Below are 12,403 nucleotides of genomic sequence, written 5' to 3'. Positions count from 1 at the left end.
AAGGGAGTATTAGTTTACATATGGTTATTGCAAATCTCATCGATGGAAGCTTCCACTCACTCATGTTTGAGCTACTCTGTTCAGAGCTTTTTCTTAGGGTATCCTTCTAAAAAAATCATTTTTTCGAGCAAATTTCAGAGATCTTTTCAGCGAAATTAAGGAATACTCGTACTTTCTTTTAAAGGACGTACTTATTTAGGTCTGTTCTTTTTGTAAGGTTATTTAGGCCTGTATTAGAGCCTTGCATTACTGGGCCAACATTCCACCTACTCCCCCGTCTAGCCCAACATTACTAGGCCATCCTTTCTCCACACGAGAAAAAAAACTAGATTCTTTTCTCAGAAAAAAAAAGAGAAAAAAAAATCTAGAGTAGGCCATCCCCTAAAAAAGAGCGTATGATTTCTTCATCAAGAAAAAAAAAAGAAAACAAATCTGTCGTAGGCTCGTTCGTCTGCACCGGCGCCGGCAGGGTCTCGTCGGACGACAGGGCCTCAAAAAGGCTCGGAGAGCTACGCCGTCGCCGGTCGCCCCCGCCTCGGGTATTCGGCGATGCAAGATCCGCCGCCGACGGGGGAAACCCCAGACAGTACGCCTCCTTCTCCCCCCTTTATCTCTCAACGATCGGTAGTAGATTTGTCCCAGCGTATGCTCAGTTGTTCTTGTTCGCCCCCTTTAGTTTTCCTAGATCCATTCGACGGGGTTAAAAACTGATCTTAGTCGTAGTCTGTTTGTCTAACTCCGCAGCAACGTTTATTCTGGGCGCAGTTTTGTGGGGGGATAGGAGGATAGAGTAGCCTTGCCCTTGAATCCAACAGTTTTCAGCGTGAACGTGGATTTGTCCTTGAAGGAGCGTTGATTTGCCAGGAAATATTCATAGAGATAACGTAAACGAACTGGATGTATGTCAGTTTGCTTGTGAATTGTACCCCACTGTTTTCTGTACTCTCATCAGTCACCATGTGATGTATCCCAGGTGGACCGATTGCTCCAATGTGCAATCCAAAGGGCTCACCCTCCCAGCAAGATGATGATTCTCGAGGTGGCGAAGTGATACGATCATTGGACGACCTTCCAGAGGTATGAACTGGCGACATAGATTGCAAGTAAATCACCATTGTGTGTGCTAGAGGCGTGCACAGATTTGGATTGCAGGGAGATACTGGTCGGCTTTTTCTTGACGAATGAACACCTACAATAGTTATGTTAGGAAGCTGTACCGGTTTTGACTACCTGAGCGCCCGTTTAATGTTTTGTGACTATGCCAAAACACTGAGCACTTGAGTTGTAAGTCTCTAACCTGTTTTCTCCGAGAGAGAAAGTGTATACAGGCTTCAACGAATCGGCTGTCCATTGTCTTTTTCTTAACTGTTCACATTAGATAACTGCTTAATGCTTCCAGTAGTAGTGGAAGCTTGAATTACCCTTTTTTCTGACATAGAATTTTCATTTTTTATTTATTTATACCCTATCCAGATTTACATTTTTTGTTTTCGCTTTGTTGCTATACTTGGTCATTTGTTATACCTAATTGTATCACATTGTATAATATAGCATCATCCTATGGATATCTGAATGTTGACTGACATAAATGCACATACATAATTCTTGTGGACTGCCATATGCCTGTAAGATTGCAATTGTATATTCACACTTCCTCAAAAAGCTCCTATATAGTCCCATTCCATTGGCCGCAATTCCGTCCCAGTGCATGGCCTGTACTATGTAAATGTCTAATACAGCAAGTTTTTGCATATCAGTTTATAAATTTCTTTTGTAACCCTAGTTACTATTCTGCTGTGCCTGTATCCAGGATATCTGCCGACGTATTCATACCCGAATGTCACTGCAAAATGCTGCTCGCTTGGCTTGTGCATCACACACATTTCGGAGATCATGGAGATGCTATCCCAACCTTGACTTACGTCAGAGAACACTAGGTTTGAATGGAGATCACATCAGCAAAGTTGACCATATTCTGCAAAATCACTCGGGCATTGGCATGAAGAAACTAAGGATTGAACTTTTTGACTGCGACAAGGTTGATCCCTGTTATATCAGTAGCTGGCTTCGTGTTGCTGTTACAGCAGGAATTGAAGAACTCACCCTTTATCTGCCCGCTACCCCTGAGGACGAAGCATACTACAGTTTCCCATACTCGCTTTTATTTAATGGGAGTGAAAACTCGATTCGGTATCTTGACATAGGCATCTGTGCTTTTCGTCCCACGGCTGGGCTTGGGCGCTGGAGAAGCTTGGCAATTTTATCTCTGAGTAATGTGCTGATTGCTGACGATGAGCTAGAGGGCCTTCTTTACAATTGTGCTGCATTGGAGCATTTGGGACTCCTGAATTGCCCGGAGATAGTTTGCCTGAAGATACCTTGTCTGCTGTGGCGGCTTAGGGTCCTGAGAGTGTCTTTATGCAGAAATCTTCAAGTGATAGACAGCAATGCTCCAAATATCTCCATTTTTCACTTCTCTGGTAGTTTAGTATCGATTTCATTCGGAAGTGCATTGCAAGTAAAGAATGTACACATGGAGTGTTTAGAATTTGGTCAGTCCAACATTGTCTTGCATGCTCGGACCAAGCTTCTGTCCTATGCACCAAATGTTGAAACACTTGTCATATCATCGCCTAATGAGGTATATTCTGAAAGTTTAGATGAGTATAGACTAGCTATTTGCATATAGTAGCTGACATACCTAGCAATATAATTAATCTGGATATCTTTATGCAGATGACCAGTACACCAACGCTATCTCGCAAATTCCTCCACCTCAAGTACTTGCATATTTCTCTAATTGGAAATGAAGCTATTTCACCAGATTATGATTATCTTTCTCTGGTTTCTTTTCTTGAAGCTTCTCCTCGCCTGGAGACTTTCATCTTGGAAGTAGGTTACTCCCATCTTGCAAGCATACCTAGTGTCTATTGTGGAACTGCTGATGTGAGAATCTTGACTTTTCTATGTAGATACGTCAGCCTTGCATGGAGCATGAGTCAGTTCTTTGGAATGCCCCTCAACTGAGGCGACTACCACAACAGTGCCACACCAGCCTAAAGAGTGTGACGATAGTGGGCTTCAGCTCCGCGAAGAGCTTGGTCGAGTTGACATGACACATTGTGGAGAACGCGACATCGCTCGAGCGCCTCACCTTGGACACTAGTCATGGCTGTCAGAGTTCTGGAGGGTGTAGCGTCAATATACCTCAGAGAAGGTACTATACGGAGAGTGGTGCCCTCGAGGCGGCCTCACCTTACATGTGCATCCCAATGGGGGAGGATATCATCATGGAGACTGTCAAGGCGCGTTTGGCTATCAGAGTACATGTCACGGGGAAAGTTCCCTCCAGAGTGATGTTAGAAGTCGTGGAGCCTTGCAGTTGGTGCTTCGGTGTTGAAGATGTAGATGCCTGATTAGCATCTGTTGTGCATGTTGAACCATGCCAAATTGTATTGTCTATGACGCGTCGTCTTTTCCAAACCATCAGAATTGCTTGATGATAGTTGTGTGGTTTTCATAGGTTGTACTTTGTTTCTTAAACTATCAGAAGTTCGCTAATGTTCAATCATGCAAAACTATAGTAATGTTTACAGCAGACAGATGAGGTCGGGGAAATGAACTGAAAGCAGGCGGTCGCACAAATTTTTGTTGCTTCTCCATTTCCAGACAGATTAGAGGCCAGCATGTTATTTACTCGTGGTTGTTTTCCAGAAATATTATACTCCCTCCGTACCAAAATAAGTGTTTCAAATTTGTATAAAGTACAAAGGTGAGACACTTATTTTGGGACGGATGGAATACTAATATGTGCTAGTGATAGTGCGTTGCATTTATCAGCTGCCTTTGAATCTCATTGATTTTGTGCATGCATGACCGATATATAAGTTGAATTCTCCTAGTGGTTTGAGAACAGCAAAGCCTCCTACTAAATTCTCTCTCACAGAGGTGTATTTCTTCCTTCCGTGGAAATCCTGCTGCAGAAATGTTAGTAATGTGCATTTTGTTTTGTGTTCCAACCAATCTCTCTTTGATACTGGAAAACCAGACTTTAGGTGATACTCTGGGTAATACTCCCTCCGTTCCTAAATATTTGTCAGATTTCAACAAATGACTACATACGGAGCAAAATAAGTGAACCCACACTAAAATATGTCTATACATTTATATGTGGTAGTCCATTTGAAATCTCAAAAAATGACAAATATTTAGAAACAATGGGAGTAGTTTCGAGGTTTTTTAATATGCTGAATTGCCATTTTACTCAAAAGGACAAAAAACATGTCCACAGTCAAAGAGAGTTGCCCATGAGTGACGCCATGCTTAAAGGTGGACACGATCCAATATTCCTTGGATAGACCTAAGCAAATGACCATCCAACGATCAACCTTTATTCACTCAGATCAAAGAAATTAGAACATACACTGATACACGAACCGCAAAAGTCTTTAATCTTTATCTTTATCTTTTTTTCTTTTTTCTAATATTAAAGGAACGATTGTTTCTCCACTTTTTTCGTCTACAGTCAAAATATTTAGAAACGGTGGGAGTAGTTTCGAGGTTTTTTAATATGCTAAATTGCCATTTTACTCGAAAAGACAAAAAACATGTCCACATTTAAAGCGAGTTACCCGTGAGCGACGTCATGCTTAAAGGTGGACACGATCCAATATTCCTTGGATAGACCTAAGCAAATGATCATCGAACGATCAACCTTTATTCACTCAGATCAAAGAAATTAGAACATACACGAACCACAAAAGTCTCTAATCTTTATCTTTATTCTTTTTTTCTAATGTAATATTAAAGAGACGATAGTTTCTCCACTTTTTTTGTCTAACCAAGATTTCGTACATTGAACCACAAATTTCGTATGTCACGTTGTTCCTTAGTGTTTTTATTTTATTTTTTATATATAAAAAAATTAACAGCCAAAAGTGAGACAGCATTGAGGGTCGAACAAAAGAGCTTCTGGTTTCAGGGCTAACGTGATAGCCACTCGACCAGATGGAGCTTGATTTTACAATGGCAGCGCTGCTCTATAAATATTTACGGAAAGCTTATGAGTTTCTTTTTGGAAAATCAGCCAAAAAGAGGGGTCGCGTGGGAGGATCGAACAAAGGACCTCCAGGCGACTGGTGGACGTCGTACCCATTTGGCTAGATGGTGTAAAGTGTTTAAAGTAGCGCGGGTCCATAAATACAGACTGGATTTGTTTTATTATATACGGTAAATATTTTTAAAATATTTTTTTTAACTGGCAACAAAATTACGAACATTTTTATAAGTGAATTTTAAAATACACATTGAAGTTTTTTAGTATACGGTGAATATTTTTCGAATACACACTGAACATTTTATAATATACGGTTATTTTTTTCAAATGCACACTGAGCAAATTTCCTATACACGATGAACATTTTTTCATATACAGTAGAGTTTTCAAATGTATGGTGAACCTTTTTTTTCTATACTGTGAACTCTTTTTTTATTGTGTGAACCATTTTTGACAACATGAATAAATTTTGGAATTTTGAACTCTTATTGAAAAGATACGAACATTTTTGAAGAATTCAAATATATGAAAAACTGAAAAAAAAAACTCATACAACATTAGTTGGACATAAGGTGCAAATCCCATACATTAACCAACTACGCGAGTCAACTCTTATGGAATAAAATGAGCTACATCGTATTTATACACTACAATAGATGACATTCTTTTCGTCCCAATCCCAAATGTTCGCACTCACACTTGTGCTAGCTTGCAATACTAATTTTTTTTTTGTTATTTTCTTTAAATAATCGTAGGCTCAACTCAGATTGCAACCTGAAAGTATTATGGAATCTAATTATGGCTTCACCAATCAACAATTACTAATAGGATTCAAACAACAATGCTGGCGCCACATATCCAAATTAAGGCAAGTGCACACACAAGTTGAATGTCGTGTTGAAATAGAGGAAATGGACTTGCACAACACACGAGGTGGAGTCTTTGAATCATGCTTATTAGGCTAGATGGATGTGATATTATTATTTGTTTCTCCGTTGCAACGCACGGGCATATGTGTTAGTATAACCAAAAGTACATCCAGAATCCTTTGAGTCTCAGCTTTTCCACAAAACTTCTCGCGAAAGAACTGGAGAAGACCAAACCAATACCACGTCTTCTTTTCTTCCGAACTTCAACAAACGCTGTAATTTCCTTTTTTTTTTTCTGTTTCTTATAGGCAAAATGCTGAAATTTCATAAAAAACGCTGGAAATTTCCATTCTTCGCCTAAAGCGACGAGTTGTAGCTATAACAGACTCGCTGGAAATTTACTCCCTCTGATCCCACTCGGGCAGCCCAAGGCTACGAGCGGTTTTAATCTCTAGCTTTCACTGGTTTTGTTTTCGTCTTCACCGCCGGTTTTCACCCATTTTCTTCTACTCCCTTCAATCCATATTAATGACTTGCTTTAGTACAATGTAAAAAAACAGCGTCAATTAATATGGATCAGAGGGAGTAAATTATTTTAGTTTTTTATTTCCCTTTTTATTTGTATTTTTCATTCTGGTTTTTGTTTTCATTCTTTTTAATTTTCTTTTCTTTTTTACTTTAATAACACATGATTATTTATTACTCTATGATTTTATTTTCATGAGCATTTCATAGATTTATGAAAAAAATTCCTGAACTATTTTAAAATCCATTGATATTTATTTAAAAATCATAAACATTTTTCAATAATAGGTTGATTAAATCTTTTAAAAATCAGCAGTCGGTTTTTTAAGACCCACGAGTTCACGGTTTTCTAAATGGTCTTGGCTTTCTTCTTAAGAGTGTAGCATGTCTTTTCTTGTGCACGAGAGCCGCATGCAGGCACCCTAATTGGGCCCACTACATCATCCACTTTTAGCACCAGGCGGAGAACACGATTTCCCACCGACGCCACCTCTTTAGACTACTAGTGGTTGGGGCGCGGGCGCGCCGCCTGAGCGAAAGCTGGGCGGTGCCAGGTTAGACGCACCCCTTTCACTTTTCTGTGTGTAGTACTTGTTGTTATTCCATCAGACTCAGGGCACAGGGAGATGAAGTTTCTAACTGAAATAATAAGACAGTTGTGCAAAAGCAACACATTCAGAGAAGTTTCTAACTGAAACAATAAGACAGTTGCACGAATGCAACACATTCAAAGACTGGACTCTTAGAGGTTACATGAACGATGATATAGATGATAAAGCAGAGGCATATTTCCTCACATCATACGATAGAATTAAAAGGTCTCGGAGAAACAGGAAACACGGCACATGGATTCTATGCATAGACGTTGGTTATGGCCGTCAATGGCGCGTCCAGAGGCGATTAACAGCGAGACCACATGGACTCTTGGTGGTCCGGTGCCTCTTCTTTGCAGCCTCAACACGAATATCCTGCAACCTCACCACGAAGAATTATAAGCCGCAACTTCATATGCCCATACAATTTGTAGTTGCTTAAAAAAACAAAGCAAGCAAGTACTCGGGAGTTTTGGTGAAAACACATCTAAACAGAGGTGAAAACTGGCAAACTATACATCCATTTACAACAGAGCAAAAGGAAAGAAAATTACACATGATTAAGTAATATAGACCACTCATGTTGTGAACAAAGAGCAGACTAACTGACAGTGTGGTAACTAAATCATTTCATCCCTGATACTGATTAGATGCCAGTTTCTTTGACTGCCAGTACCTATTGGTAAATTAAACTATTAATCAGAGGAAATACTTAGGCAGCCCAATTACTTACCAGATCATTGTACTTGCACTTCCTAATCAGATCACCTAATAGGAGATACTATTAAGATTATGAAACATATGTTGAAGTATATGGAGTATATCATTTAAGGGAATTGGCTTGTTACCGTATACGTTCTTCTGCTGCTTCCTGTACATGGCAGTCCATATAAGCTTAGCAGGCTTGAGATGGTTGCAGAAATAGCGCTTGCACTTTGAGTTGGACAAAAGGAGGACCTGATTTTGGATACACGCAAAGAATGCGCAGCATAATTTTAGCAAATTTCTACTTATTTAATTCCATTTGCACTAACGATATGGGCATACAAGCTTACTCGAGAGTATGAATGGACCAATCTGATACATTCCCCGGGTATATCTTGGCACCACTGAAACGGCAGAGCCCTGTCCTGTATAAAACACAATTGCAGGCACAAGTAGATAGTGGCTAGCAGTTTCACAAATCTTTAGCGCTCCCACACAACATCAATGATAGTAGCATACTTGAGAACCATCCTCTCTGCCCTGACAAACTTTCAAAGCTCCTCCTACAAATAAAATGCAAAGATATCAACACTTAAAATACCAACGAATATCATCAAGCATTGCCTCTAATAACACAGCTTGAAAGACAAAGCCTTGCAGAATGGTTGTTGCACGACATATTGAAGAGACTAAAAAATTGAACTAAACTACAATGCATCATTATAAGTTTTATTAAACAACATGAACAGCTCATAGGAACAATGTACAGAGCTGGGGACACAGTAAAAATCTCAGGCACAAGAGTACATTAAACATAACCACAACACTCTTGAGACGGACCACTCCTAATTTATCAAAGTCAAAATACCTATTTATTTTGTCCAATACTACCGACAAGCTAAGCTAGATGGGGCTCTGGAATACCATGAAACATAAAATGTACAATGTCAAGTAATGCACACACATTGCCAGGTCCAACAATTAACCAAAGGCTCAATAGTAATCAACACATACATTTTCTCTTACAAAACGTGGCAAAGAAATTGATGCCAAATTGCACATGGCAGTTTTGTGGGACTTGTGAATTCATTTATCTCGGTACACAGGAGGGAAGAGTCAATTTGTGCCTAGATTTTGCTTTATTTTTCTGCTGAAAGTGTCATGCACATCATCAAAAATAAATTGTGTGGACACATCATGTACTTTTAAAGTCAAACTATTGGAAGAGAACACATGTCTTCGGGGACTCACAAAATTTAGAGAAAACCTTATAAAGCATATATGGTGTTCTTGTTTCTATTTGTGCCTTCAAAATGACAAACCAAATGGATTGTGTCTTGTCTTTACCCTGAAATTGTGTAGTAAGGTTATTACATATTGTTAGTCACTTAAAGAAATATGTACATGTAGTCCGGCTTACTTCTCTTTCCTATTTCTTGTGTGGGTTATGAAACTCATCATCCAAGCAATCAGCCAAACCTGGAGCTTCACAGGAACAAAATAACTACCATTGCTCAGTATAGAAAAGATCGTCAGCACAATTTTCCTCCTACAAATTAACCAAGGGAAAAAGGAATTGTGAACAAATTAGCAGATAAAAAGGATTAACCGAGGGAGAGGGCAAGAAAAAGCATACATATTCAGTCCATGGGGAGAGAAGATTGAAAGGGGGGGTTCTGGAACATGACCTGCAGCTAGTTGTCCTCAAACCTGCAACTAAACCTGGTAATAGTTTGTAATCCAAACTAAACCCAGGCCAAACCATACATGTATAGGTCCAGCGATCAAACCAAACCAGACCAAATTGCAAAAACTACAATCCAAACCAACCCAAACTGTATGTATTTTCAAGCCAAATCCATCCAGACCATTTTCTACATACAGTTTGAACCCAAAGTTTCAAACCATGGGTCACTCAGCAGCAACTGGAACGTTGAACCCCAAACTTAACCTGTACATACAGAACTACGAAAGATACGAGGCACGTACGAACAGCGGCTAGCTTGCTGTGTGCTTGTAGTCTGTGCGTGTGCACCGAAAGAGCAGATGGTGGCGCCGGCCGCGGAGACGCTGGCCATGATCCTGACGGGAGTCTTCCAGTTCCTCATTAGCTTCGTCTCCGTCGGCCACATCGGCAAGGTCGAGCTCACTGCCATCTCCATTGTCAACAGCGTGCATCTCCATTGTCAACAGCGTCATCGAAGGCCTCGGCTCTGAGCTCCTCGTGTTCTGCATGAAGGAGCTGACTTTTGTCACCGGAGATCTCGGTGATGGCGGGGCGGACGCATGCTCATGTGGCTCGTCTGCGACGGCGGCTGCTGCATCTAAACCTAGCGCTGGTCTTGCCTAACGGGGTGAGGTCAAACTGGTCGCTATATTGGTTTTTATCCATGGACTGAAACGGTTTGAGACCAATTTGTCTCCGTCCAGACCAAACCAACCCAATCTATTAATTACAAAAGCCCACACCAAACCAAATTATAATAGGGGCTCAACCCATTTCAGCCAAACCAAAGCAGCCCAACAGCAAAACCAAATTGAAACTATGGTTCTAGACCAAACTATTCACAGGTTTACCTGCAACCAATGATAGATGTTTATTTGTTGCAAACTGTCGTTGCCTCCACCCTCTCCTCAATCCCCTCATCTTCTTGCCCACCCCGCTGCCACACCGTCTTTGTCCATCTTGCTGCACCGCCTCGTGCTCCTCGTGGATCTCGCTGCCACCGATCCCTTGAAAAAATTCAGGCATACAAGGAAAGGCATACATGGATGGATGGACCTGCTAGTCTAATCAGTCGGAGTGGACTTCTTGATTTGGCGTGGAACCGAATCCCACTCACGCCACAACAAACCGTGACAAGAATTATGGCATGGAAGGAGTAAGTAGTAAAGCGTAACCAGACAACAAAGATGAAAGGTACATATAAATTATAAGTATATAAGAACATACAATTGGATGGGCAAGCAACTCCCCGATGTTGTATATGTTGTCACCCAATAAAGCAGCAAGTGAGAGGTCAAATGCCAGGTTCTGCAGGTAATTATTGGAAATCAAAAACAGCAACCATCAAATCTAATTTTTCATGCTGAAGGAGCAGGCAAGCAACAATACCTGTCTGAATGGTTCTAAAAGTGACTCCACTGTTGTGTATGCAAGATAGAGAAGAGCATTTTTATAAAATTCAGAATTGTCTTGACACACTTTATGGTACTGAGAACATAATGAATAATAGGTTGAATGTACTGAAGGATCAACATCGCCCATGCTATCCAAAGTGGTTTTACCCTCGTCTACCAGTTTCTTACACTCCTTTTGATTCCCTTTCTCAAGAAGAAAACTTGCAATCTGCATCTTCACATACAGAATGGGCTCTTCAACCCGTGATTCCTTGGTATCACGCAGCTTCGAAATTACGCCTTCGAGATAGCTTATACCAGCATCTTTATCTGAATACTGGCGTGAAACTACTACCGCGAAGTGAGAAGATTTAAGAAGGTTGATCTTGACCTCAAAATCAGAGATGAAATGAGTATACAGCTGAATCAGAGCATCGCCTGCCTATACAAAAGGAAAAGACCACACAGTGGTGATAAGCCCCGTGATATGGAAAGCAATATCTCGAGAAAGCAACCAAATGTAATGCAAGTATTTCAGGAATCATGATGAAACTTTCAGAACAGAAAATGTGGTACATGTACATCTGTGACATATTACTATATTAGACAACAAAAATATTATGATTATACTTCTTCAGATTTTTGCGCTACTGAACTGAACCAAAGATGTAGGTACTTGGACATCTCTTCATCATAATGATCATAAGACTCATGATATTTGTAATACATGAGAAAAATGCTCAATATCTTCATCAGACGACCCGTGAATCAGAGGTCGCATAACATAACGAAGTGCAGGTCGTAACATATATAATTAACAAATCAAAAGAGTGAATTAAGACGCTGGTCTGAACTGAAGCAAGCCAGAACGTTTTGTGCAAGACACCCTAAAGGGACTTGGCACCAGCGAGTTTATCAGCTAGCTTCAGCCAAAGGGAGTCGCATTACCCACCTTTTTTTGGAGGCCAAATCGAGCAGAGGAGGCGGCGGGGGAGAACTGGACCAGGCCCCCTAGGAGGCCCTCGAGTTGCCTCCGCTTCATCTCCTCCACTCGTTGTCGCCGTCGCCGTCGCCGCATAGGCGCTCACTGGAGGAGACCCGCATCGAGGCAGATCATATATAGATCGAAGCCGCCACCGCCATCTTCTCCTCCCTCTAGGCGACGAAGCTGGTGTGGCTGCATGGGAGAGCGGATCCAGTTCCTCTCCCGCTGGCTGGCGATGCTCGTGGCGACGGGTTAGATGGGAGAGGAAACGAGAGAGAGGGAGGTCGCGTGAGTAGGCTGCCTTCGTGGTGAGGATAATTGATGGAAGTTACCCGGGAGGTGTTATCTGGGGGATCCGGCTTGCCCTCTCTCATGCTCCCATTCGTGCTTCTACTTTATTCTATGGTTGTTTTTTTCTTCTTCTTTTTTCTATTCTAATCATCTCCCTCTTTAGTTTTAAGGAGGTATGGCTAGGTCTTATTTTCTTCCAATCAAATCAAGCTATGTATGTGGGAGCACGGATGGGCACATGTCGAAGGAGCAGGCAAGT

At 41.0% G+C, this 12,403-nt stretch overlaps 2 protein-coding genes across 27 annotated transcripts; one reads left to right on the top strand and one right to left on the bottom strand.

Moving 5' to 3' along the window:
- The first annotated feature begins 396 nt into the window (after window positions 1–396).
- On the top strand, window positions 397–3,698 carry LOC123104283 (uncharacterized). Of its 2 annotated transcripts, XM_044526101.1 has the most exons (6): window positions 419–586; window positions 766–899; window positions 974–1,077; window positions 1,811–2,641; window positions 2,737–2,892; window positions 2,973–3,698. In XM_044526101.1, exons 3-6 carry the CDS (start codon window positions 991–993, stop codon window positions 3,114–3,116), a joined length of 1,218 nt encoding a protein of 405 aa, XP_044382036.1. In that variant the 5' UTR covers window positions 419–586; window positions 766–899; window positions 974–990; the 3' UTR covers window positions 3,117–3,698. The 2 variants fall into 2 exon arrangements, with proteins under 2 accessions (XP_044382035.1, XP_044382036.1); XM_044526100.1 differs by lacking the exon at window positions 766–899 and having other exon boundaries at window positions 397–586.
- Window positions 3,699–7,077: 3,379 nt separating this feature from the next.
- Window positions 7,078–12,203, bottom strand: LOC123104282 (26S proteasome non-ATPase regulatory subunit 13 homolog B). Of its 25 annotated transcripts, none has more exons than XM_044526075.1 (11): window positions 11,821–12,203; window positions 10,864–11,310; window positions 10,702–10,782; window positions 10,326–10,468; window positions 9,385–9,977; window positions 9,169–9,297; window positions 9,000–9,096; window positions 8,099–8,311; window positions 7,892–8,000; window positions 7,777–7,811; window positions 7,078–7,418 (listed from the first exon to the last, which is right to left on the bottom strand). In XM_044526075.1, exons 1-4 carry the CDS (start codon window positions 11,944–11,946, stop codon window positions 10,346–10,348), a joined length of 777 nt encoding a protein of 258 aa, XP_044382010.1. In that variant the 5' UTR covers window positions 11,947–12,203; the 3' UTR covers window positions 7,078–7,418; window positions 7,777–7,811; window positions 7,892–8,000; window positions 8,099–8,311; window positions 9,000–9,096; window positions 9,169–9,297; window positions 9,385–9,977; window positions 10,326–10,345. The 25 variants fall into 25 exon arrangements, with proteins under 25 accessions (XP_044382010.1, XP_044382021.1, XP_044382012.1 ...); XM_044526086.1 differs by having other exon boundaries at window positions 9,169–9,233; window positions 9,385–9,493; XM_044526077.1 differs by having other exon boundaries at window positions 9,385–9,470.
- Between the last annotated feature and the right edge of the window lie 200 nt (window positions 12,204–12,403).

This window comes from Triticum aestivum, chromosome 5A (assembly GCF_018294505.1).
Source record: "Triticum aestivum cultivar Chinese Spring chromosome 5A, IWGSC CS RefSeq v2.1, whole genome shotgun sequence".
In the NCBI taxonomy this organism is placed as follows: Eukaryota; Viridiplantae; Streptophyta; class Magnoliopsida; order Poales; family Poaceae; genus Triticum; species Triticum aestivum.
This window is presented reverse-complemented; position numbering and strand designations above follow the sequence as displayed.

What these genes read in the sequence shown, in the direction of transcription:
- LOC123104283 (XM_044526100.1), top strand. Translation starts at nt 550, where the DNA reads ATGCAAGATCCGCCGCCGACGGGGGAAACCCCAGACA. An exon ending in TCATATCATCGCCTAATGAG is followed by an intron (nt 2,642 to 2,736) that starts GTATATTCTGAA and finishes ATCTTTATGCAG; the next exon opens with ATGACCAGTACACCAACGCT. An exon ending in TGGAGACTTTCATCTTGGAA is followed by an intron (nt 2,893 to 2,972) that starts GTAGGTTACTCC and finishes TTTTCTATGTAG; the next exon opens with ATACGTCAGCCTTGCATGGA.
- LOC123104282 (XM_044526075.1), bottom strand. Translation starts at nt 11,946, where the DNA reads ATGCGGCGACGGCGACGGCGACAACGAGTGGAGGAGATGAAGCGGAGG. An exon ending in GATTTGGCCTCCAAAAAAAG is followed by an intron (nt 11,311 to 11,820) that starts GTGGGTAATGCG and finishes CCTTTTGTATAG; the next exon opens with GCAGGCGATGCTCTGATTCA. An exon ending in AGTTGCTTGCCCATCCAATT is followed by an intron (nt 10,469 to 10,701) that starts GTATGTTCTTAT and finishes GATCGGTGGCAG; the next exon opens with CGAGATCCACGAGGAGCACG.